Source organism: Aotus nancymaae, unplaced genomic scaffold (genome assembly GCF_030222135.1).
Source record: "Aotus nancymaae isolate 86718 unplaced genomic scaffold, 86718_ANA_hifiasm-v0.15.2.pri h1tg000007l, whole genome shotgun sequence".
NCBI lineage: Eukaryota > Metazoa > Chordata > Mammalia > Primates > Aotidae > Aotus > Aotus nancymaae.
Window position 1 is genome coordinate 59,656,871 of NW_026988418.1, and position 26,839 is coordinate 59,683,709.

The window sequence follows — 26,839 nt, forward strand, 5'->3', positions numbered from 1 at the left end:
TAATTCAGAATGCAAAGATGAAAGAAATTCCCAAAATAATGATAAAAGCAAGTTCAAACATGATTGCTATTCAGTGAGCCTAAAATGCAACCAATCCTGATTAAAACAAGAAGACAGGAAACTATAAAATGTATACGTGGGGGTGGAAATAGAAAGATGAAGTTGATAGATTAGTTGGTGTTTGACCATATTCCAATACTGAGAAGATTTTACAGTATTGTCAAAAAGCTCAAGCTGAATTAGGGGGAAGTAGGTTAAAAAAAAAAAAAAAACTAATGTGCACAAATAACAATGGGTAATTTATAAACACTAGGAAAAACATAAAGTTGTATGGAAAAGGTACTATCGAAGTATGCCATGTGGCTCAGTTGTAAGCAGCAGTCAAAATCATGTAAACAATATATTCTGATTTAACAAAAAATTATGTAATTTTTATTAAATATATAAAACATTGAGAAGATGAGCGTGGGAGAGTATAAAAGGGCTAATTCTCACCTTCCAAAGTAGGAAATAAACACTTCCTCTCTAAAAATGAGACATCTATAAGCAGTAATACAAATATATAATATGGAAATGCAGACACAAAATAAGAGATGAAACAGTAAAAAGAACAGAAAATGACTGACTCCAGATAATGACAGTTCTGAGTGAGAGGAGCCAAGAGATTGATGTGTTTTGTCCTTAATGCTATAGGACTATTTGACATTAAGCTATGTTCATGTATTACTTTGATTAAAATTAAAAGGCACAGGACTGACCAGGGAAACTTGGGTTGAATATACGAGCCTACATAATTTACCCCTATTCAGAGGTGCATACTTTCAGAGCTTTAATCCTGTGTGTATAAGATTCTTTACTGTCCTAGAGATATGAGTTAGAGAGCATGGTCATAAAGCATTCTTCCTCTTCCTACAAATCTTTAAGAAGAAAATCAATAATCTAAGACAAAAAAACCTTTATTTCAAATTGTTGGGGCATTTAACAATTTTAAATACTGTCATTCAAAAAGTTATTTTAGATTAAATATTTTAAGAAATTTTCTGACAAAAACTACATATCAGGAAATAAAATTCCTAGTAAAATTTTTACTCTGACATGCAAATTAGTGTTATGAAAAAAAATTCTTTAGTAACAGATAAATGGTAAATGGGTATAACCCAAGATATCCCAACTGACATTTGTGATGTTTTTACATTCAAAATTAGCAATTCCAGTGATTAATAACATGCAGAAAGACTATAATGAAAAACATATAAAAAGTACTAACAGTAGATGCAGACAGGAATGTCAAAGAATTGTTTTCCCTTCCAATAAACATGCTCAATGTGATTCTTTGAAATGCTTTCAAATTTTCCTCCAAATTATCTCATTAATTTCAAAATTCCAACTTGCTGCTTTTTTAGAACTCCCATTACACTTATTTCATTTTTTTTTTTTGAGATGGAGTTTCGCTCTTGTTACCCAGGCTGGAGTGCAATGGCGCGATCTCAGCTCACCGCAACCTCCGCCTCCTGGGTTCAGGTAATTCTCCTGCCTCAGCCTCCTTAGTAGCTGGGATTACAGGCACGCGCCACCATGCCCAGCTAATTTTTTTGTGTTTTTAGTAGAGACAGGGTTTCACCATGTTGACCAGATGGTCTCGATCCCTTGACCTCGTGATCCAGCCGCCTCGGCCTCCCAAAGTGCTGGGATTACAGGCGTGAGCCACCGCGCCCGGCCCTACCATACTTATTATATTGCATTTTAATTTTCTGTCTACTTGTCTCTAACTCTTCATAAACTGTCAGCTCAGTAAGGCTTGGTACAACTAGTTTCTCCTAGTTGCTGGCATATAGACCCCTATCACAGTGTATTGCACATTGCCTGGCACATGGAAAACACCAAATATTTTTTAAGAAAATGAACAAACACATAATTTGACTTGAGTATCTTTTACCTAATTTAGAATCTATTTCTTGCTTATAAAGATAATGCTTAAATATGGGACAAATTAGCATTTCACACATATAGGAGGAAGGTGAATGAAAAAGTACCTTTCAATTAGTGTCCCATTTTGAATCATCCAAACATCACAATATGTTCGAGACACCAGCATAACAGCAATAAGTATCAAGTAACCCGTCTAAAATAAACCAGGTATAGTAAATTAAATAAATGCATTTTAGAAAGTTCAAAGAAATATTACCTTGGTAACAATTTTTGGTTTACAAATCTAAAGTTTTATGCTAGTCTTAATACAGTTGGCTGACATTTTTTCTATGAGCCATTTTAAACATAATCAAAATGGAACTCAAGAATATTATGTAAATGGAAAAGGTCTCATAGACTCATTTAATCTTTCTCATTCAGAATTCAAAAGTGAATCTTAGGCAGGTCAAAGAACTTGCCTTCATACACCTAGTCAAGGACAGAAGCTAGGAATATAATTTAGATTACCTAGATTATAGTGTATTGTTGATTTTCTTATATTTCTAACATATAACTTTAACAAAGAAAAATGACAGTAACTGTAAATACACAGTTAAACAACTAACAAAAATTGAAACCTAAAATTTTGCCTAAGTAGAATAAATTTGGTTTAATTTGTTAGAAAAATTTCTAATAGTGCCCATGCCCTCAGAGGGCTTTCCATTTAGTTATGAAGGGAAGAGTTACACATAAAAAGTAGCAGACAAATTTAGGCAAACATATTTGCATCACTTCATGTCCTAAGCTGTGGGATGGGAAGGTTTGGGGTAGCAAAAGACAGTTATGGCATTAGAAATATGATAAATAATAAAATAAAAAAGAGAATGACTATTAAGGGTAAAAAAGGTGAAGGACGTAATGGGGAAAAAAAGGGGTTAAAATCATATGAACTATGGTATTGTATAACCAGCAGAGTTTATACATATAAAATTCTTGCAAGCTTCTCGGTAGAACAAAAAGTGATTTTTAAAAAGTGATGTTTAAAGAATATTACTTAAGCAATGCTGTGCCAGATAGATTATGAAGCAGGGAAAGTTGAGACGCTGGATGATTGGCTAGGAATCAGTTATCTTTCTATGAGATGAGAATCCTGCCACCCCAAGCCCAAACACACACATTTAAAGCTGATCTTAAACTTTCTTAATTGGAAAAATAAGACAGTGACATAGAAGCTAAAGTCAGGGAAGAAGGTCTGCAGAGGGTGGCAGGTTGGCCAATTTAGCCCCTTCTACCTCCCTTACTAAATCCCAGGGATTCATTCCATGTCTCAAATTCGTTTTACATTCATTGAACCCCTGCAATAGTTCAAATGAACATTAAGCTTTAACTAATTGGAGGGTAATATACAAATCTTTCCTGAGAAGCTTATATTTTAAATAAGGATTCTCCAAAGGCAGAAAGTTGTAGAAATGAGTAAACAGTTATGCCTAAAGAGTCATTGGAAATAGTCACGAAAAAGATGAGCATTAGGCAATTTTTTAAAACATTTTTGTTTTTGATGTAGGGAGGGACAGGATTTCACAGACATGATGTTGTAAACAAATGAAAGGCTGAAGACATAGAGTCAGATCATAAAACAACATCTTCTAAGCAGATAATATTAAAAGGAAGGCCAAAGTCAGGTTGTGATTTACTGTATAAGAAAAAAGAAATCAAATGTTTTTATTAGGATTTTAAGAAATAATACAAATTGGAAAAAGGAAAAGAAGCAAAAAGGCCAATTAAAATATAGTAATCCAGGTAAGAGACAGTGAGAACAGTAGGAATGTAAAGGGAGAGACTCATTTATGAGAAATTTTAGGACACTTAGAACATTTATAATATAAGGGAAGGAGCAGATCTTAAAAGTGTGTGACTCCATTTTTAAATTAAAATATATGCTTACACACAAGATGACTATATATCAAAATGAGTAAGAGGCTGACAGGTGCCAAAAAGAAAAAAAAAAAATGTAGCTGCATTTTCTAATTTTCTTCAAGGAACATGTATTGTCTGTCTAATTAGGAAAAAAACAAGTGCTATTACTTTTTTAAAAAGAATTTCTCAAGGGCAGAATCATCAGGACATGATGCCAAGGTAAGGAAGAGAAGAGCAAATTTAGCATGATGGAGGAATGGACGTTGTCGCTGGGAAATGCAATGCTTTTATAACAGTTAAGTACAGGAAAAATTAGCAGATCCCAGTGACTAAAAAGGGTGACAAGGGAAAGAGAAAGAGTTGAAGGTAATGTTATTTCTAGTTACAGAATGAGAGAATGCTGAGGGAAGACTGAAAACACAGCATTATTTTAATAATCATTAAAAATGTTTATAAAGATAATCTTGATAAAAGAGCAAAGGAATTACTTATAAAACTTTATTCATACAAACAGCTCACTTCCTGAAATACCTGATGAATCCAGATGTCATTTTGGGTATCTAAAAAACATTTAATCAAATATATTCCACACTAATGTGACTTGTTAACATCTCAATATAATAAAAAGGTTTGTCTTTTGAAATTTAACCTTATTTTTATTGACAGTATTAACTATAACAAAGCAACACCATTTAGGGTAGCTGCATGGAAATACCCTAGTATTTCATATAAAATAAAATGAAATGATACGTCCTAAACAAGAGAAAACTATTTAAAAACTGGCACTGAACAAGGGTTTTTATATGACAGGTGATGATTTAAAGACAAAAATTTAGTAGTCTTCTTTATCTACAGAGAGAACATTTGACCTACAGTATAACCGAAGTGTTATGATTTGATTGTTCTAATCTCATGTAACCTCGAAAGTTGAACACTTAATGATATAATTTGGGTATCTGTCTCCACCCAAATCTCATGTTGAAATATAATACCCAGTGTTGGAAGGTGGGGACTGGTGGAAGGTGTTTGGGTCATGGAGGTGGATCCCTGATGGCGTGCTGCTGTCCTCCAGATAGTGACTGAGTTCTCATGTATCTGGTTGTTTAAAAGTATGTGGCCCCTCCTCAGCCCTTTGCTCCCTCACTCACCATGTAAGACACTGGCTTTCCCCTTCATCTCCCGCTGTAACTGCAAGCTTCCTGAGGTATCCCTGGAAGTGGAGGAGATGCTGTGCCATGCTTGTACAGCCTGCAGAACCATGAGCCAATTAAATCTCTTTTCTTTATCAATTACCCAGCCTCAGGTATTTAATGCAAGAACGGCCCAATATATTTAACATTATAATTTCATAAGACTTACCTCTTTGCAAAATGTTCTAGGGACCATGATTTTGAGAATCTGGGTGAGCCTTGAGAAAAACACCTTGTCCACCACAGCTCGCTCCTTTTTCCCCTCTTTCTACGTTAAAAAAAAAAAAAAAAAAAAAAAGGCCTTTTAAGATAGCTATAACAAATATATAATAAAATTAAAGAATCACGTTTCATCTAAGTCAATACAAGCAGCTATCAAGATAAATAAATTTACGGAACATAGACTTGCATACTTACACTGCTACTCATATTCAAACATGTTTTTGAGAAAATAATGTTGTCTAAAAACTGAATAAGGAAGTGAGTTCTGGAACCACATAATTATCTGGGTGAAGAAAACTACAAACAGAAGACACAGCAACTGAAAAATACCAAGGTGAAAGCCTGTAATGTGCGTGAGGAAGAACAATATGGCCAACCTGGCTGGAGCTGTGAGGAAGGTACCATCACAGAGGATGACGTCAGACAGAGAGCTGAAAAAAACGTCAAGGACTTACTGAGTTTTGTATTAGCCACTTCCTGATTAACACCACACTTAAAAAAAAAAAAAATCCTGAACAGAATTTTCCCTGATATCAAATACAAGAAACTTCTGGATTCCTAGATTTATCATTTCACATTTCCAATATCTGTCAGTTCATTCTCTCTTCCTCAGAAAATTTCACATTTCCGATATCTGTCAGTTCATTCTCTCTTCCTCGTAAAATTCAAAGACAGACAAGGTTCTTTCACTCATGCAGCTCACATTCTAGTAGGAGAAACATAGACAAAAAATAAACCAATAAATAAATTATTACAGATAGACTAAGCAGGGTCATGAGGGAAAAAAGAATGGTTCTGACAGGATGGTCTGAAAAGCCTCTTGACATTTAAGCTTAGACATAAATAAAGTGAAGCCATGTGATTATTTAAGGTGGGCTGCAGGGTGGAGGAAGTGAAGCACAAGGAACATCAAGTACAAAAATCCAGTGTTAGAAATAAAATAGCTGTGCACATTTGACAGCAAGATGACACTATTGCTATAGCAAAGGGAACAAGAATGAGAGAAGTTGAAAAGGTACACAGGGCTTACAAAGGATGGAACCTTGAAGCCACAGTAAGGCTGGAGAGCTTATTGTCAGTGTAGAGGGATTTAAAAGATAATCTTAGCTCTCTCAAGAGTTTTTTCATTTTCACTAGCTGCATGAAAATGGAAGTACTAAACCATTTGCAAAGATAAGGAAAGAAGCAGCAAGACTATCCTATGGTAGAGGCTATTTACTTACCACTCTTGGAATGTTTGGGAGAACAGACAGGAGAAACTTCTTGGAAAAGGCAAGACACTCCAGAAAAACCCCAATCCCCTGATTAACTACTGTGCTCCTGACAAACAAATGCCTGTACTTGTAGAGTAACTCTATTAGTTAAATATAATGTAAATATGCTTTGATTAAATAAATAACTTGATGAACAAGGTGAACTGTTTGGCTACTGAATTAGAATAATAACTACCAACTATATGTGAGACATTGTGCTAAGTGCTTTATAGATATAATCCTAATAACTAGGCACCGAGTGTAGTACAGAACTGTAGACCACGAAACGAAGTCTGAAGGCACTGTGTTTATAGGGTTAGACTAGAAAGACTACAATAGGAAGAACTGGTGAAGAATCAACTTACCCTGCAACTGCTGGAACACACACTCAGCATTTCACGTCTTTCAGACAAAGTTGCAAACCCCATCCTACTGAGTTATAGGCTTAGTCTACTTAATTCATACATGCATGCATTCATTCATTCAACAAACAACTACTTGATCCAAACTCTATTCTAAATGATAAGGACACAACAGCAAACAAAATAGAGAAAAAGCCCTACTCGCAGTCCATTTAGTTGAACTAGCCTATTCTCCTCAAGCTAAATCTTACACATTTAACCTAATCTCCTTTTGTATTTTCCCCAAACCCAGAAAACATACGAAGAAAAGAGTAAAGAGAAGGTGATCCATATTAATTACCTTTAAAAAAAAGAAGTTAAACCTCTACTTGTTTTTCCTCCTGTCACCATCACCACTCCCTCCCTCACTTCACCTTGCCTTACCTGTAGTCAACACCTTTCTCCATTCTTGGCTGGAAACTTAAGTGGCACAATCCTGAGGTGAAATGGACATTTGAGTTAAATAGAGGACCACCTGTTTCTAGCTACTCTAAAGAAATGATTAGAACAAACAATGAAGAAGGTTAGAAAAAAAAGAGTTACAAGAGAGTAATGTTGAAACACTAAAATGTTAGTTGCTAACTGGTATAAAATTCTTCATTTTCTTCTGTCCCTGTTGTCACTGGCCCTATCCTTAAACTGACTGAAAGCTGACAGATTTTCATTACATTTCAATCCATGAAGAGAACTATATTCTTCCAAAAGTTATCACTGTTTTCTGCAAAGGACCACCTGTGGGTTGGGGGAGCACGTGGCTCAGAAGGGCTGAATTCAAAGAGATGTCAGGAATACTGGACTATCTTGATCACAGCAAAACTCTACCTGAAACCTATTTAAATAAGAATAACTATAGAGGCAGTACATTTCATAACATTACAAGAATTCATTTTAAATTCACCATTAACTTTTCTCACTTCTAAACTTCCCAATAATTTTTTTTTTAATACAAATAAAAAGACCACTGTGGTGATATAAGTTTAACATGAACATTATAGAAAAAGCAAACAAATCATTAAAAGCTTTTCGAGAAGTCAAAGTAATAATGCAACAAGGAAAAAAATGCCTAAAATTCAAGAGGTAACAAAGTACAATGGGAAATTCCTATTAATGTCAATTATCTTAGGTGAGATTGACTGAAAAAGATGTTTGAAATAGCAGTAAAATAAGAGGCCATGTAGTGCTGACAGAGTAAAGTATTCCTGTATATTGTAGGGAAAAGTGAAAACTGGTACAACTATTATATATCATTTATCAAAATGTAAAATGTACACTAACTGTAAAAGGTAAAATAACCCAGCAAATTTACTTTCAGAAACCTACCCTACAGATATACCTGTACATATGCTTAGCCACACAAATAAAAACATCGTACTCTGTTTATAATAGCATAAAATTAAAAACAACCTAAATGTACACCAATATTACATAAATCATAACAAGATTGTTCAATGAAAATTCTAGACAACTCTAAAAAAGAAAGCACCTCACATACATACAAACAGAATACGAAAGAGCAGTTAAATTAAGTAGGTCTACAGCTCTAAACTGATCTAAAAAAACAGTATGCTGGAAAAAATTAGAATGATACATGCAATTCATTTTACACAAGAATTTATGAAACTTTCAAATATGTAAAGTAATTCTACGTATATTGCTTATGGATACACACACCTACACAAAATACAAAAATATGCATGGGAATGCTACTGAACCCAGTACAGTACTTATCTTTATACATTTTAAACTTCATTATATTGCTCTCTAACTTTCTAATTAAATCTTTTTTTCTCCTTAAAATTCATGTCTTATGAAAACTGCCTCTCCCTACCCCACCTCCATCACAAAGGATATAAAAAATTTCTATGAAAAAAATGTTAAATTGCCTTCCTCATAACATATTCACTGTAGAAAAATTAGAAAAATATGATGACCAAAAATAAGAAAACTAAACCTACTGTTTTGTTACATATCCTATTAGATTTCATTTTAGTACATAGGTGTGCATGTGTGCACTTCCTATAAATTTAACAAATGTGGTATCATTGTGCATCTTGTGTCCTTTTTATTGCCAATTACTTAATATAAACTAAATTTATCTTGCTCATACTATGCAATTAGCAGATAAGTTTATGCTAAAACAATATTGTACAGAAAAATGAGAAGAAAAATATGAGTGAAATGAATCTAGCTGTCCTGAAACTTGCAGATATGATAGGCAAATAAGAGATATGAGTAAGATAGGATAACTAAGATTTCATTACTCAGCTATAACTTAGATATGAGAGATCATGGAGCTGGAGATACATCAGAAAAGTAGACATAAGCACATCTTATCACATTTTTCAAATACTGGGAAGGAAATACTACGGAAACTAAAGAACAACAATCTTGATGTCAATCACCAGGATATTCAGAGAACAGACACTGACATGGAGAGCTGGGGAAGACTTGAGAGACACTAACCACTAGAAGCCAGCATGAGTTTACTAAAAGTACATAATAGTAAACTATTCGAATTTTCTTCTTTGTTAAGGATACCATACTATAACATACTAGCTGACATGTAGAATGTAAGCTCTATGAGGGTGGAAACTTATTTTTATAACTGTCATATACCTAGAGCCAAAAACAATGCCAGGCATATATGAGGAGCTCAAGAAATATTTATTGAAAGATTGACTTACTAAATGAATTAGTAAATTAATAAAGAAATTAGATGTTTCCTATAAAATTATTGTGGCCTTAATGGAGAAATATGAACCAGATTTTGCTGTAGTTGGATGTATTCATAGCTGAATAACCAAAAACAAAGACTAAGAGAAGCCACAGAGCAATCTCCTTGGCCCTTACATAGTCAATACTACTAGCATGTGAAAGAAAGGAAAGGCAAATTAAATGTCTAGATAATTCTTCTATTTAACATATCAGATGTGAGAAATGCACTAAAAAGTAGACTAATGGTATAGACAGTGGATTAAACCTAATAAACTGACATTTACAGCAATAAATTAATGTTTATCTAAAAGAAATCAACTGAGTTAACATATGACCCAGCAATTCCACTTCTAGGTATACACCCAAGAGAAATAAAAACATATCTCTATATAAAAACTTGTGCACAAATTTTCATAGCAGCATTATTCATAATAGCCAAAAAATAGAAACAATTTCAATGTCTACCAACTGATGAACTGATAAACATAATGTGGTATATATATATACAAACAACACTATTCAGCAATAAAAGGAATGCAATACTGATATAACAACAACATGATGAAACTTGAAAACACTGTGCTGTGTGATAGAAGCTAGGCAAATTATATGCTTTCATTTATTTGAAATGTCCAGAACAGGTAAATCAATAGAGACAGAAACAGATTTGTGGTTGCCAGGGATTGGGGGAAGATGGTAATAAGGAGTGACTGGTAATGGGTATAGGATTTTTTGGAGAGATGAAGATTTTCTAAAATTATGTAGTGGTGATAGCCACACAATTCTGTGACTATACTAACTACTCATTTATACACTTAAATGGATAAATTTTATGGTGTATCAATTATACCTCAATAAAGTTATCATTAAAAAAAGAAATAAATCAACTGATGAATATAACATGTAGAGGTATAGAGCTGTTTGTCAGAAAGACACCTGAAGTTTATAATTTACCATAAACTTCACTTAGTGTAAAAAATAGGGCGAAAGAAATAAAAGCAATTTCAGGATGAATTTTAGCAATATCATATTCATATCAAGGAATGTAATCACGCTGATATATTCCACGCTAGTCAGGCCACATCTGGACAACTACATTCCACTCTAAGCACAATGCCTAAGGAAACTAGTGTAAGTCCAAAGGAATGCATCCAGAATTGAAAAAGGATCAGAACGCATGTCACGTGAGACATATTTGAAGGAATCACGGTTGCTTAGAACAGGGAAAGACTCATAAGATACAACTATCTTCAAATATATGTGGGTCTACTAGAGAAAACATCCAGGCAAAGTGGCTCACACCTATAGTCCCAGTCCCAGCTACTGCAGAGGCTGAGGCAGGAGGATCCCTAGAGCTCAGAAGGCAGACATTACACAGAACTATAATCATGCCACTGCACTCCAGCCTGGATGACAGAATGAGACCTGGTCAGTAAAAAGAAAATTTTAAAGAAAAAGTAAGACATAAAAGAGAATAGAGAGGAAAGGAGGGGAGAAGAGGGGAGGAGAGAAGAGAGGAAGGGAGAACAGGGAAGGGGAGGGGAAGAGAAAGGAGGGGACAGGGAAAAGAAAAGAAGGAAAGGGAGAAGGGAAGGAGAAGGAGAAAGAGGGAGGGAGGGAGGCAGGATCCCAATACAAAAGATGCTAACAGTCACCGCTAAGAAGCTAGAAGGGGGGAAATTAATGTCATCATGGGCTAGAACTAATTCAGTTAAGGGTGCCTCCTAGAATGACACTTTCCACTGAATAAACAGTTTCAAGTAAATACTAGAAGATACTTGTCAGGAGTCCTATTTCAGAAAGACTTCCTGTAATATGTAGAAGACTGGAGGTATTTTTAAGTTCTCTACTAATAAAATTTTATCCTAAATCAAAATCATATAACAAAATTAATGAAATAAATGCATGAAATCCAAAAAAGAAGATGATTTAAAATGTTACCTCATTGTTCTGTAATGGTGGTTTTCCACTTTTCTTACTGCAGAGGAAAAAGAGAGAGAGAGCTTTACTTTGTGTGCAAAGTGCTATCATTAAAATGAGTTTAAGATGTCAAATATACCAAATTATTTAAAAGTGTTTCTTCTTTTTCATTCATAGTGAGATAGAACATATTAAATAAAAATAGTCCAGCTGACTCTTAGTAAGCATTATTTACAAACAACACTTAACAGATTTTTACTACTATTATGTAACAGACATTTTGTTTGGCAATTTTTAGGAGTGTGTGTGTGTGTGTGTGTGTGTGTGTGTGTAAATGCAAACATAAATACAAGTCTACTTCTTTATCCTTGAATCACAGCTTGGCCATGTAAACTGCTTTGGCCAATGGAACATCAGCAAACCAACACAAACAGAAGCTTTAAAAATGTGCACTGCTTCCTCTTACCGCTGGAAATCTTTCCCTAACCACATGAGCAATCCCAGGCTAGTCTTCTAAAGGATGACAGAGTATGTGTCACTCCCATATTACAAATGAGGAAACTGGCCTGGAGAAAGAAAGCAGTATGTCCAAGGGTCATATTCTGACTACTAGTCTAGGCTACCTCCCCAAACAGTCTTTTTTAATTAGCCAGGTATTGGTCCTTTCCATAACACACTACCATGGCACCCTATGCTTCTACATAACACTGATCACATTTTGAATTTGTTTGGTGTATATTTCCTTCCATTAAACTAGTTCCATGCTATCAGGAGCTATTGCAGGCTGGTTTCTAGCTGAGGTAATATGGTATCTGGGGTACAAATGTTCATTAGGGATCAGTATCTGTGAATGGAAGGCAGAGAAACCAGTTTTGGGCAGAACTCAAACTGTGATGCAAGCCCAACATGACTTCAGCCAACCATACAGGAATTTCTAAAGCAAGCAGTGTCCATCAGAGTGCTCTGTGATGGGCTGAAATGGCCAGGTCTTTAATACCTCTGCCTTGCTCTGTCTGGAAACGCATGCAGGGAGTTTGTGACATGAGGAGAGAGAAATGTCTCTAGAGCTGAGGCAGACTCTAAGGCGGGAAAGTGGGGAGTTGGGGGGGGAACACAAGGGCGGTGGAAGAGAGGCCTGCAGGATCTCACATTTCTCACAGCTAGGCAGTAAACCCTTCTTTAAAGGGGAATCTGAGTTTACTACAGTGGTCATACATTATTCAACCCTCTGTGTTCAACATGTAGTTGAACTCCAAGGATCTGCAGAATGCACATCTTCATTAATAAGTTACCAGGTCACCAAATAAGACTAGAAAGTCAAACCTAACTACAATTCAATAGATGCCCTTATTTTAAAAAGCACTTAGGTTATTATTGTTTCTAATTTCAGTTGTATTATAGATTATTTATCTGTTTAAAATCTCTTATGAATTATAAAACTGTTAAACAAAATGCATTTTAGCACAGCAAAAGAAACAATGCAGTAAAGAGATAAACTGTGGGAGAAGATATGTGCAACCATACACCTGATTAGGGGTTAATATCTAAAATATGTAAGGAACTCAACTCAATAGCAAGACAACAATCCAATTTTAAAAAACGAGCAAAGGACCTGAATAGATATTTCTCAAAAGACATATAAATGGCTAGCTAGTATATGAAAAAATTCTCAACATCACTGATCATCAGAAAAACACAAATCAAAACCACAATGAGATAATATTCATACTTCTTAGGATGACTACTATCAAAAAGATTAATGATAACTGTTGGCAAAGATGTGGAGAAAAGAGAACACTTGTACACTGTTGGTTGATAGGAGTGTGAATTAGTACAACCATTATGGAAAACAGTATGGAAATTCCTTAAAAATTAAAACATAACTACCATATGATCCAACAATCCCACTTCTGGGTATAGATCCTAAGGAAATGAAATCAGTATCTCAAAGAGGTATCTGCACTCTCATGTTCCCTGCAGCACTATTCATAACAAGGATGAATGGATAAAGAATATGTGGTATATAAATACGATGGAATAAATTCAGCCTTTAAAAAAAAAGGAAATTCTGTCATTTGCAACAATATGGATGAACCTGGGGGACATTATACTAAATGAAATAAGCCAGGCCCAAAAAGTCAAATTCTGCATGATCTCACTTACATGTGGAATCTAAAAAAGTCAAACTCAGAAGCAGAGAATAGAATGGTAGTTGCCAGGGGCTCAGGGGTTGGAAGAAATAGGGAAAAGTTAGTCAAAAGGTACAAAGTTCAGTCACCCTAAGACGAACAAGTTCTGGAAATCTAACATACAGGATGGTGACTACAGCTTGATAATAGTAATCGTTTCACAATATATATGTATATCAAAATAAAAATTAAAAAATTAATATTCAATAAGAATGCCACAGTGCTTACCATTAATAAATGTTACCGGTTGATATTTACAGAGATAAATGGAGATTCATGCAGTGCGATGCTCACAAAAATACATATATACATGTACACACACACACAAACACCCCTACACCCACATCAATGAGTGAGCCACATGATCAGTCGCTCTCTCATCACTTCATCACTTCATCACTTTTCTCTCTCCAAGTTGCCATGAAATACTTTGTTCAGAGGGAACCATGACATCTTGTAAAGCTTCAATTGGCCTGAACACATACTCTAATATAAAGTCCTATTTTCTTTAATCAGTCTGTGACAATTAAAATTTCTTCATAAGTTTCTTTAAAAGTTTCTTTATAAGATTTGTTTCTCAGGAAGTTCTATGAAAACATCTTCCATCTGTAGTTATCACTATAAAAGACATTTTTAATGGCAAAACAATTCAGTATGAGTACAAAAGTTGAAGGTGATTTTCTTAGTTTTACATTAATATACATTAACCTGATATAAGTTCCAATATAGCCAATTTATCATACATGTGGTCTGTAGATGATCACTTAGCAACCATTAAACACAATACTGGCACTAAAATCTGTATAGTATGGTAGTCATTCAGAAAACCCAGAATATGCTTAATTTATTTTTAATTTATCATCAAAATGAAAACAAAATTAGTTCTATAAAGAAAGTACGGCCAAGTGCAGTGGCTCACACCTGTAATCCCAGCACATTGGGAGGCCAAGGTAGGTAGATCACTTGAGGTCAGGAGTTCAAGACCAGCCTGGCCAACATGGCAAAACCCTGTCTCTACTAAAAATACAAAAATTAGCCAGGCATGGTGGCGCATGCTGGTAGTCCCAGGTACTCCAGAGGCTGAGGTAGGAGAATCACTTGAACCCAGGAGGTGGAGGTTGCAGTGAGCCGAGATCGTGCCACTGCACTCCAGCCTGGGCAACAGAGCGAGACTCTGTCTCCAAAAAAAAAAAAAAAAAAAAAAAAAGAGAGAGAAAGAAAAAGATAGAAAAGAAAGTTCTAGGACGGGTGTGGTGGCTCATGCCTGTAATCCCAGTACTTTAGGAGGCCAAGGCGAGAGGATCACTTGAGATCAAGGAGTTCAAGGCCAGCCTGGCCAACATGGCAAAATGCTGTCTCTACTAAAAATACAAAACTTAGCCAGGCATAGTAGTGCACATCTGTAATCCCAGCTACCTGGGAGGCTGAGGCAGGAGAATCACTTGAACCTGGGAGGCAAAGGTTGCAGTAAGCCAAGATAGCACCATTGTACTCCAGCTTGGGTGACAGAGCAAGACATAATCTCAAAAAAAAAAAAAAAAAAAAAAGAAGGAAGGAGGGAAGGACGGAAGGAGGGAAGGACGGAAGGAGGCAAGGACGGAAGGAGGGAAGGAGGGAGGGAGGGAGGGAGGCAAGGAGGGAAGGAAGGAAGCAAACCACATTGCCGTGTATGTACCTATGCAACAATCCTGCATGTTCTTCACATGTACCCCAAAACCTAAAGTGCAATAAAATATATATCAAAAAAAAAAATGTAGACCCTGAATAATGCATCTTTTGACCTATTATCTCTAGGTCATAGAGATACTATCCTAGATCACCTGAGTGAAACCTTAAAATCAACCCTTTCTCTGACCACCCCCCACTCCCCACCAAATCTCTAGCTTCCTCCTCTTTCCTGAGCTCCTGACTTGAGTATCTCATTTTTAATAAGGTATCTGTACCTGGATTTAATGCAAACATGTCTATTTCTGAATTCACCTTTCTACCCCAAATCTATTCTTCCATTATTCCATCCTGAACATAAGCCCTAAATCAGCGAACCCACCTTCATCTACCAGCTACCCAAACCACAAAGCTGCTATTCTACGATATTTATTTTCTCTTTCTCATATATTTCATTTCCAATCTTTCTCTATGCTCTTCTTTGCATTTCTACTACTATGATTTCAATTCGAGCCATAAAAATTTCTCATGTGAATCATTATAATATTCTCATTTGTTTTCTAAGTGGGTTCCTTACATTAGTTTCTGTCCTCTTTCAATTTATTTGCATAACCACATCAAATATGTGTATATGTATATACATACTGAATATATATACACAAGTACACATACATATGCACACCCATACATATATGTATAGACCACATACATCCATATAAAATATATATCCTATGGAATTCACCTAAAGCAATGCTCAGAACCTTAGTTATTTCAATAAAAAAATGATAAAAAAGGTTAATAATATAAGCATTCAACCAAAAGTTTGCAAAGAACAAAAATAAGCAGAGGAAATTTAAAACCACCCAAGCAGAATCTGAGTTAGAAAACAGAAAAACAGTAAATACTAATAAATTAAAATCCAAGAGTCGATTCTTTGGAAAATAAAGCACAAGACAATGTAATTTTAAAAGGAGTACAAAAGTGTGCGCGCCCGTGCGCGCGCACACACACACACACACAAATAAGCACAAAAATAGATAAAATTTGGAAAAAAAGGTAAGACTTCTTATCTCAATTCTATGTAAAGAAATTTGAAAGTCTGAATGAAATGGGTGATTTTCTAGAAAAATATAATTTTCCAAACCTGACCCTTAGCAGAGACAAGAAAAAAACTAAATAGACTAAAAAACTGAAATTATGAAAGTTGTCTGAGAGCTGCCCATCTCCTACCCTTCCATTCTCCCCCTGCCCCCTACACCAAAAAAAACAAACTCAAACTATTTACCGGGAAATTCTAACAAAACCCCTGAGTGAACAGATAATTCCAATGCTTTAACTGTTTTAGGACATAGACAACAGAAGCTTTCACGTTATTTTTGCTGCAAGTAAAACACTGACACCCAAACTTGGCCAGGCTCCCATCTGTAATCCCAGCACTTTGGAAGGCCGAGACAGGTGGATCACTTGAGGCCAGGGGTTCAAGAACAGACTGGCCAACACTGTGAAATCCCCTCTCTACCAAAAATATAAAAATTAGCTGGGCATGGTGGCACATGCTTGTAGTCCCAGCCACTTGGGAAGCTGGGACATAAGAATCGCTTGAACCCAGGAGGTGGAGGTTGCAGTGAGCTGAAATAGTGCCACTGCACTCCAGCCTGGGCAGCAGAGCAAGGCTCTCTCTCTTAAAAAAGAAACAAAAAAAAAAACCTAACAAAAATTGCACAAAGAAAACTACAAACTGTTCTCACTTACATCAGCAGATTTTTTTTTTTTTTAATTTCAGACAATGAGAATGTATTGCCTATTCAAAAATTAAATACCTTATAATTAAAATTTAAACATAAACATACACATAATGACTTTCAGAATAAATTCCAAATTCCATAGAACGGTACTCAAAGAACTTCACGAACCTGCTCCTGCCTTCTTTTCAGGTTCATCTCCTGGCACTCAGCACAAACACTCTGTGCTCAAGTTACCTTCATCTATCAGGTTAAACTACGTGAAACTGCAATTATTTGACCATTTCTCACTTATAAAATGGCAACTGCACATGCCTCAACCTAATACTGTGCTCTCTCTCACCCCACTATTTCCTCATATACTATTTCTTCTGCTTTAAAGAACTCTTCATCAATCAATCTGTTTGATTACCACTTGTCTTTAAAATCCAGCACCTATCTTCTTAGAATATAGTGGCCATCTGTATTAGTTTGCCCAGAATGGTCCTTGTTTACACTGTTGTCCTGATATAATAATCAATTGCACCCTTTCAGCCTCAAAACTGTACCAGTTAGGATAATAAATTACATGGTGACCCTATCTGAGAAAACTTCCTGTCCATCCTCTACCCTCACACAGTGTGTATTAGGTATCCTCTGTGTTCCCTAGGCAATCTGTACATCATATCTCTCCCCTCATCAGCTTCTTGAGAGCAGGGGACATGTCTCATTCATCTCTACTCACGCCTAAGACTATGTCTGACACATAATAGGTACTTCTATCTTGTTGTACCTTCTAAACTTTGTTTCACTTAGTATGTTAATAAATTTCCTTTTAAAAAAACATTTTTTAAAGGAAGATTTTTAGTTGAGTTAGGTCAAGACTTTTGGATTTTGTCAAAAAAGCAGAAAGATCTAAATGACCATATATAAAACCGGGAAACGTGCCAGAGCCAAGGCAGTAAACCAACCAGAACAAGTTAACAAGAGAGCAGCTGCCTATGACAAGCAATCTGAGGAGTACAAGGATATATTTCCTCACAACACACACTGGGTAAGACAATTGTTTTAAGGTACCATTTCAAAATAAATGCTCAGACATTCACCTACATTTGAATCCACTTCTTTAAAAAAAAAAAGGTTAATTGCCTTATTTCTATTCCTTCTACTATCTATATTTTATCTAATTTTGAATATAATCAGAACTTCACACTAAAAAACCCCTACTTGGACATATATTACTTTAATTGACAGCTTAAGTGTTTTAAAAAAAACAAATGTTGACTCAGTAAGGTCAGATAAAAATAAAACACCATTTGTATACAAAGTAAAATCAAAGTAATCTTATTTTTATATCTTTATAAGGATGAAGATCTAGAAGTAAACAACTGAGGACAAGAGTATAGATATCTTAAAAGCCAAGTCCTAATGACAATATCTACATTTAGTAATAATGATGCAGGTTTTCTAATAATGTATACCTATACAGCAAACTAACGCTTGCTAACGTTTAAACTAAGTCCATTAACATCTAAGTCCATTAACATGAGGAGGTATTTATGACAACTATGGGGCCTAATCTCAAACTTCTGTTTTTCCTTAGGGAATTCTTTCACAGATCAAAGACTATTCTTCTAAATGTCCTCAATAGTGGCAAGTATTCATTTTTAGGAATAGGCCTTCATTACTGAAAATGCTCAAAAGTAGTTAAAGCCATGTCATAGGGTGATTATGTTAAACGTTGATGTTTTGGATCTACTAGAATTATAGACTAAGAAGTACTATCACGGTAAAAAGAGGAGAAATAGAAGATAGGAAGCCAACAAATGTGCAGACTATAGAGTGAGGACAGGAAAGGTTAGAAACAGGAAGAAGTAGGCAGGCATAAATTATACAGGGTCTTAACACTAACAAGATTTTAGCCGAATATAAAGAAAATTGCCTTTTACTTTATTTTAATTTAAAAAAAAAAACACCAATTTTGAATAATTAAGGAAACAGAATTGCAAAATAAAACTATGAAAGTGGAAACTCTCCAAACTTATCAATACCCTGTTATGGACCACAGGCTCTCCAGGTACATCATAAGGGACTTAAAGATTAACAGGTAAAGTACTTACCCTCAAGGATTTTACAATCCACCTAGAGAAAAATACAGATAAACAACTATCATATCAGACAAAGTTAAGTATTATGTTCTAAACAAGGTGCTATCTATGAAAGGCAAGAGCAACCAATATTAACCCAAGGGGGAGAAAAAGTGAAAACTTTATTCCAGAAATGATGTGGAATCTAAACTTAGACTTAAATAGACAGGATTTAGGATGAGATGATTAAAATAATAATATGATGTTCTACTAAAAGGGAACACCATAAGCAAAAGAACTGATTTCTTAAGAGAGCAGAGTATATTAGAAGAAAGTAAAACAGTCTTCTCTAGTATGATTATACAAAGAACTTACATATTTCAAAAATAGACTAAATCTGTTCAAATCCTAGTAATAGTTCAAAGTATGGCTCTAGAGAAAGAGTTCCTGGACCAGAATCCCAATTCAACAGTGTGCTAGCTATGTGACTTTGGGCAAATTATGTAATCTCTGTTTTCTCATTTGAAAAATAGAGATAATAACACCATTAGCTAAAACATGTAAAGTACTTATAATACAACCTGGCATAAAGACTCAAAAAATGTTAGTGATCATTATTACACCTTTTACTGGCTGTGGGACTGAAGAAACATGGAGCCTCATCTCTAAGAGTGGGGACAATAATATTTACCTGATAATCTTTGCCCTCAGTGATTAGAATATATTAGGCACCTAAGGATTACCCCAAGATCAGAAATGATGAATGCCTGAACAATGGCAGGAGTATGAGAGTGGAGGAAAGAAGCATGAAAATTACTAGAAATGACAAGTAAGGGAATAAATAAGAGTTGGGAACTAACTACACATGGAAATGAGAGGGAGAGAAGACCACAAACGTAAAGACAGAGGAAGTATTAGCAGCCATCAACTCCAAACTGATACCTCAAAAGGCAAAGTATTTTTCCCCAAGTCTCAAAGGCAGTTTGCACCTGGGGTGACTGAAGGACACTGATTTCACTGACTACAATAAAGAATAACAGTAAAAGAAGCATTCAGAGAAACACCAATTGGATTCACCGTAAACATGCTGATTTCACATACCAGTAAGCTAAGTATATGGAAATGTTCAGAAGACAATTTTTAAAAATGCTTAGATTTGAAGTTCATGAACAGAGGTGTTGATTTGGAAGACATTAATATGACAATGATTTAGAGATACAGTGATAAAAATCCTTTGGGAAACAAAAATATAAAATCTGAAATATGAGTGTTGTTTTTGTTTATTCAGATGCTGTACTAAAAAATTTAGAATGTGTTCTGAAGCAACCTGGTTTAAGTTGTTCCCTGACTGACAATGCTCCTAGGTAAAGAAGCAAACTTTGCTCTTAAAAGGAAAGTATGTTTATTATAAGCCTCAAAATTATTCTGACAAGTAATTTTAAATAAAATGTCCAGACCATAATAAAAAATAATCAAGCACTAAGGAAACTAGACTCCATAGCCAAGGACCAGCAGAAATTATAGAAAACAAAAAACAAACTCAAGATTTCAGTTGGCATTTGCAGATACATCCTATAAAAAAATGTAGATTATATATTTTTATATACACAAAAAATTTTTTAAGATACCAAGAAAAGTCACAAAAAGTAACGCTGATCTGAGAGAACCAAATGAAATTTCTAAAACTAAAATGTGCAATTGACATTAAATATAAAATCAATAGGTTTAAGAGATTTCACACAGCCAAAAAAAAAAAAAAAAATTACACCATGACAAATGCACATAATTCAGGAGAAAAGTCAAAGAAGGTAGTGTTCTAAAGTATCTGGGAGGGTGATAAAGTATTACTGATTAATGTTTAGACTTGAAAAAAAAGTGAAACCCACATTAAAAGTTCTAGAAAAACTTGTAAAAGAAAAAAAAGAATAAGTTATTAACTACTAGAAGGGTTAAAAATGAAATAATGGAAAAAAGAAATCAACAGGCTCACAAGTGAACCTACACAAAACCAGAAGAGGAACTGTCCAGCCACCCACAAAATTGAGGGTAAAAGATGATGGTTGAAACCACTGAACTTTGGGGAGTTAAGCCATGAGTCAAAGAAATCAGAAAATATTTTGAAATGAATAATATATGTAACAACAGACTTACAAAATGAAAAAGTTTATATGACAAAAAACCTGCAGGCTCCAACTAAAGCAGTGTTCACAAAGAACTTTATAATCTTAAATGCATATATTAAAAAATGGAGATTCAGCGTGTTGTCCAGTGTCCAAAATAATTTAAAATAAATAAAAATGGCCAGGTGCAGTGGCTCACACCCGTAATCACAGCACTTTAGGAGGCCAAGGCAGGAGAACAGCTTGCTTGAGTCCAGGAGTTTGAGACCAGCCTGGGCAACACAGTGGAACTTCTTTTTTACTAAACAACAACAGCAACAAAGTTAGCCAGGTGTGGTGGTGGATTCTTGTAGTCCCAGCTACTTGGGAGGCTGAGGTGAGGGGAGGATCACTTGAGCGGCTGAGGTGAGGGGAGGATCACTTGAGCCTGGGAGGTTGAGCCTGTAGTAAGCCATGATCCTGCCACTGCACTCCAGCCTGAGCAACAAAGACTCTGTTTAAAAAAAAAAGAAAAGAAAAGGTTGAAAATTAGTAATCTATCTCAGAATATTAAAAATAAAAAACCTAAGTGAAGTAGGAAAAATACAAATATAGAGAGAAGCAAAAAATAATGAACTAGAAAGGACACTAGAGAGAAAGCTACACTAAAAGTTAATTTTTTAGAAAAATTAACACATTTTTTAAACTCATGGCAAGACTAATCTTATAAAAAGAGGGCAATATAACCAACATTAGAAAGTGATCTACGTATCAGAGGCAATCTCCACCAAAATCCCAACATGCTGATTCTAAAACTTCTATACAAACAGAATACAGAATCCAGAAATAAAGCCACATGCCTACAACCAACTGATCTACAAAGCTGACAAAAATATACACTGGGAAAAGGACACCGTATTCAATAAACAGTGATGGGAAAATTGGACAGCCATATGCAAAAGAGTGAAACTGGACCCCTACCTCTCACCATATACAAAAATTAACTCAAGATGGATTAATGATCTAACCATAAGACCTAAAACTATACAAATCCAAGAAGTTGAGAAGCATATTTCATAACTTGTTTATAAAACAAGAGGAAAACTCTTCTAGACATTGGCCTCAGCAAAGAATTCATGACCAAGTACCAAAACCAAGCACAACAAAAACAAAAATAGACAAATGAGACTTAAACTAAAAATCTTCTATACAGCAAAAGAAACAATCTATGATGTAAACAGACAACCTACAGAACAGCAAAAAATATTTGCGAACTATGCATCCAACAAAGGGCTAATCTCCAGAATATACAAGGAACTCAGCTCAACAAGAAAAAAACAAGTAACTCTATTAAAAAGTGGGCAAAGAACACGAAGATATTTTTCAAAAGAAGACATACAAGGGGCCAAAAACATTAAAAAATGCTCAACATCACTAATCATCAGAGAAATGCAAATTAAAACCGTAAATTTTTTAATAAAAAGTCAAAAAACAACAGATGTTGTCGAGGATGTGGAGAAAAAGGAATGCTTACACATTGTGGTGAGAATATAAATTAGTACAGTCTTTATGGAAAACAGTGTGGTGATTTCTCAAAGAACTAAAAAGAGAACTACCATTCCAACCAGCAATCCCCCTATTGGGTGTATACTCAAAAGGAAAGAAAAAAATATATTAAAAAAGATACTTGCACTGGTATGTTTATCACAGCACTATTCACAATAGCAAAGATATGGAATCAACTTAAGTACCCATCAATGGAGGATTGGATAAGAAAAATGTGGTATATATACCATGGAATACTACTCAGCCATAAAAAAATTGAAATCATGTCTTTTATAGATTTGTAAACACGGACAGAACTGGAGGCTATTATCCCATGAAATAACTTGGAAGCACAAAGTCAAATATCACGGTTCTCGCTTATAAGTGGGAGCTTAACATGTGTACACACAGACATACAGAATGGAGTAACAGACACTGTAGATTACAAAAGGTGGGACAGTGGTGGGATGAGGGTTGAAAAATTACCTATTGGGTCAAACGTTCACTATTTGGGTGATGGGTACACTAAAAGCCCAGACTTCACCACTGTGTCATATATGAATGTAAGAAATCTGCACTTACACCTTTAACGTAAAGACTATTTTTAAAATTATACACAATACCAGTGCAAAAGTTGGTAAGATTTTTGTAAGATTCACTGCACTCATAAAATTGGGTTCCTCAACAGCAGCTATAAAATAGTGTTCCATAAAAATATGGAAGTCCTTTAGAATAAAGGCAGAAGAGCCACGTAAGTCACCTTACAAAGGGAATTCTGGAAAAATGGCTTATAGCAATTGCACAGTATTTTTAAAATAAACTTTTAATTCTGATATGATTGCACATGTATTGAAAATCTGCTAAAATAATACAGATTTCTCATATGCCTTTCATCTACATTTCCCAATTAATGTTCTAGCAAATTTGTTTTATTATTCTTTTCTCTATATATACACACACGTGTTTTCCTGAGCCATCTGAGATTAAGTTACTTCTAAATACTTCAGTGTTTATAGTCTAAAAACAAAGACTTTCTCTTACGTAACTACAGTACAATTATCAAAATCATGAAACTAACATGGATAGAATACTAAAACTACTCAGACCTTATTCATACCTTATGCCAATTTTTTCGACTATTCCAATAATATTCTCTTACCCTGTTCAACCAACCCCTTCCTTTTGACCCTGTTCTTACTCATACCTAAGTAACCAGTTTCATCATTTCTCAATTTATCCATACTGTTTCTTTTTGTACAAAATGAGCAAATACATATTTATTTGATGTTCCCTTCTTTCTTACATAAAAGATAGCATACCTAGTCTTTTGTACTTTGCCTTTTAACTTACTGTTTCCTAGAAATAACTTTCTGTCAGTCCACAGAAAGCATCTTCATTTTTCTTCACAGCTCTATTTCACTCCATTGCATATAAGTACCACTGTTTATTCAACCACCTCTTATGTATGGGCATTTAGGTTGTCTCCAATAGTGTTCAATAACAAGCAATGCTCCAATAAATTACCTTACACATCTGTATTTGCACACTTTTAGGGCTGTATCCTCAGTGGGACTGCTGAGTCAATACACAAATGCATATGCAGTTTTGTTAGCTATAGTCAAATTCCCTCCAGAAAGGCTGTAACTTTGCATTACCACCAGGATTGTAAGAGAGTTCCAGTTTCTTCACAGCCTCACCAATAAAGTACATTGTTACATTTTTAAGTTTTTGCCAATGTAATATGTGAAACAGCATCTTAGTATAGATCAAATTTGCATTTCTCATATTTTAAGTTAGACTAATCACGTTTAAGCATCATTTATATATATTTATATCTTAGCCCTTTATCTGTGATATATATTACAGATATGTTCTGTAAGTTTCTTTTGTTATGGTGAGTTTTTTACCACACAGAAGCCTTTTAATTTTATATAGTCAAATTCATCAATATTTTCTTTTGTTGCATCTGGATTTTTGAGTCACACTTAGAAAAGCTTTCTCTATATCCAGGTAGGGATGGAATCCACCTACGTTTTTCTCTGGCATTTGTATACTTTAATGGATTTATCCTTACATATGGTATGAGGTGTAGATCTCATTTTATCTCATTTCCAATGGCTAAACAGTTATCCTACTGGCATTTATTAAAAAGTCTGTCTTCAGTGATTTGAGATGTATGGGATTATTTTGAAGCTTCTTGAACCCATCCTCCTCCTCCCAAGAAATAACCTGACTCACCAACTAGGATAGTAAAACCCAAAACCCATGGACAACACATACAACAAAACTAGAAAGCTAGATAACAAAGTATTTCTACAAATCCCAAAATATGAATAGGAGGTAACAACTTACCAACAGCTACAAGAACCTGAAAGGTAGCAGCAGAGTAAATAGGGTATCTCATGCACATGGGGAAATCCCTAAATCATTAAAAGGACTCACTGGAAAGCTTGAAGGACCAATTTGAGAGCAGCAGCTGAAACTGGGAGGTGTTCTACACAGTCCAATAAACAGCACTATAGACAAATGCAAGGAATTCAACGTAAGGTCTAATGGGGGTGGAGCAGCCTGGACCCCTGAAGACTCAAAATTAATCCATTAAAGCTCCCTTTCAGAACAGAGCCTCCCATGAAGAGAAACTGCAGGCAAGAGAATGTGAGAGCACAGGAACAAAGTGAAAGAAACAGCCTACAGATCTCAGACAGTAAACAGTATTTTCAAACTCTACATGAAAACAACAGAAGAGCATAAATTAGAAAAGTTATCCTAAATCAAACTTCTCCTTCTAACAGTTGAAAAAACAAATTTCAGACAAAAAAAAAAAAAAAGCAAATAATGGAATAGAATCAAAGTTAAATCTTTTACAAAATTATAAAAATACAAGAATAAAAATAACATCCCTACAGACAATGAAAGCATGTGAGAAACACATTCTTACAAGATATGAAAACTATAATCTATGATCTCAAAATAAGGCAAAAAAAATTAAGAAGCAATGCTAGCCAGGCACAGTGGTGTGTGCCTGCAACCCAGCTACTTGGGAGGCTGAGGCTAGAAAATCCCTTGAGGCCAGGAGTTCAAGGCTGCAGGGAGCTGTGATCATGCCTGTGAATAGCCACTGCTTTCCAACCTAGGCAACATAGTGAGAGCTTGTCTCTAAAAGACGTAGAAGAATCCAATGCTAGACATAAACTCACAATATAAAACAAGACTTGTTAAACTTACAAATGTGGTGATAAAATAATTAGAAATTTTGAAAGAAAACTCATTTCAAAATTGAATATGAAAACATAAAATGTACAAGAGCAAATAAACACAACAAATAAAACATGAAAGTAAATATACAAATTATATACAAATATACAATTTCATATATTCAAACAGAACAAAATATAGAGAAAAGTAATACAAATGATAAACAAAGAAGGTAAATTTATTTTTTTATTAAAGTTACTCCCCAAAAAAAACCAAAACATAAAAATGGAAAAAATAATTCCAAAAAATTTCCTGAAATACCAGTAATCCCAGAACTTTGGGAGGCAAAGGCGGGTGGATCATTTGAGGTCAAGAGTTCGAGACCAGCCTGGCCAACATGGCAAAATCCTGTCTCTACTAAAAATAGAAAAATTAGCTGGATGTGGTAATCTCTGCTACTCAGGAGGCTGAGGCAGGAGAATCGCTTGAACCCGGAAGGTGGAGGCTGCAGTGAACCAAGATGGTGTCACTACACTCCGGCCTGGGCAACAGAGCGAGACTCCATCTCAACAAAAAAAATTAAAAAATAAATTTCTGATTTGAAAAAGATTAGAATATTTTTTAATCTTGAGATAACAGTCTCGCTCTATTGCCCAGTCTGGAGTACAGTGGTGCAATCAGTTCACTGCCCTCTGCCTCCCACGTTCACGTGATTCTCCTGTATCAGCCTCCTGGAGCAGCTGGGACCACATGTACATGCCACCACGCCTGGCTAATTTTAGTAGAGGCAGGGTTTCACCATGTTGGCCAGG

The 26,839-nt window shown here is 35.1% G+C and overlaps 1 protein-coding gene, 1 long non-coding RNA gene and 1 pseudogene across 5 annotated transcripts in view; 2 read left to right on the forward strand and 1 right to left on the reverse strand.

The window, feature by feature from the left end:
* The window catches only part of LOC135273431 (ATP-binding cassette sub-family D member 3-like), a 28,017-nt gene extending 6,392 nt beyond the window's left edge, over positions 1 to 21,625 (reverse strand). Inside the window, exons 1-4 of one of the 3 annotated variants that reach the window (XR_010341234.1) lie at positions 21,336 to 21,620; positions 11,548 to 11,584; positions 7,276 to 7,327; positions 5,811 to 5,943 (exon numbers count right to left, since the gene is read on the reverse strand). Coding sequence is in view for 1 of the 3 variants with exons in the window: in XM_064372665.1 (XP_064228735.1) it covers positions 5,185 to 5,283; positions 11,548 to 11,552 (104 nt within the window). In the remaining 2 variants the exon portion in view is untranslated. Of the gene's footprint in view, positions 1 to 5,184; positions 5,284 to 5,810; positions 5,944 to 7,275; positions 7,328 to 11,547; positions 11,585 to 21,335 lie in introns of those variants that run through there. The other 2 variants (XR_010341233.1, XM_064372665.1) reach the window with 2 other exon arrangements.
* Positions 1 to 26,839, forward strand: part of LOC105727015 (uncharacterized) — a 176,251-nt gene that overhangs the window by 42,161 nt on the left and 107,251 nt on the right. The gene's annotated exons all lie outside the window — the stretch shown is intronic.
* LOC135273430 (large ribosomal subunit protein uL13-like) overlaps positions 1 to 26,839 on the forward strand; it is a 41,757-nt pseudogene that overhangs the window by 12,305 nt on the left and 2,613 nt on the right.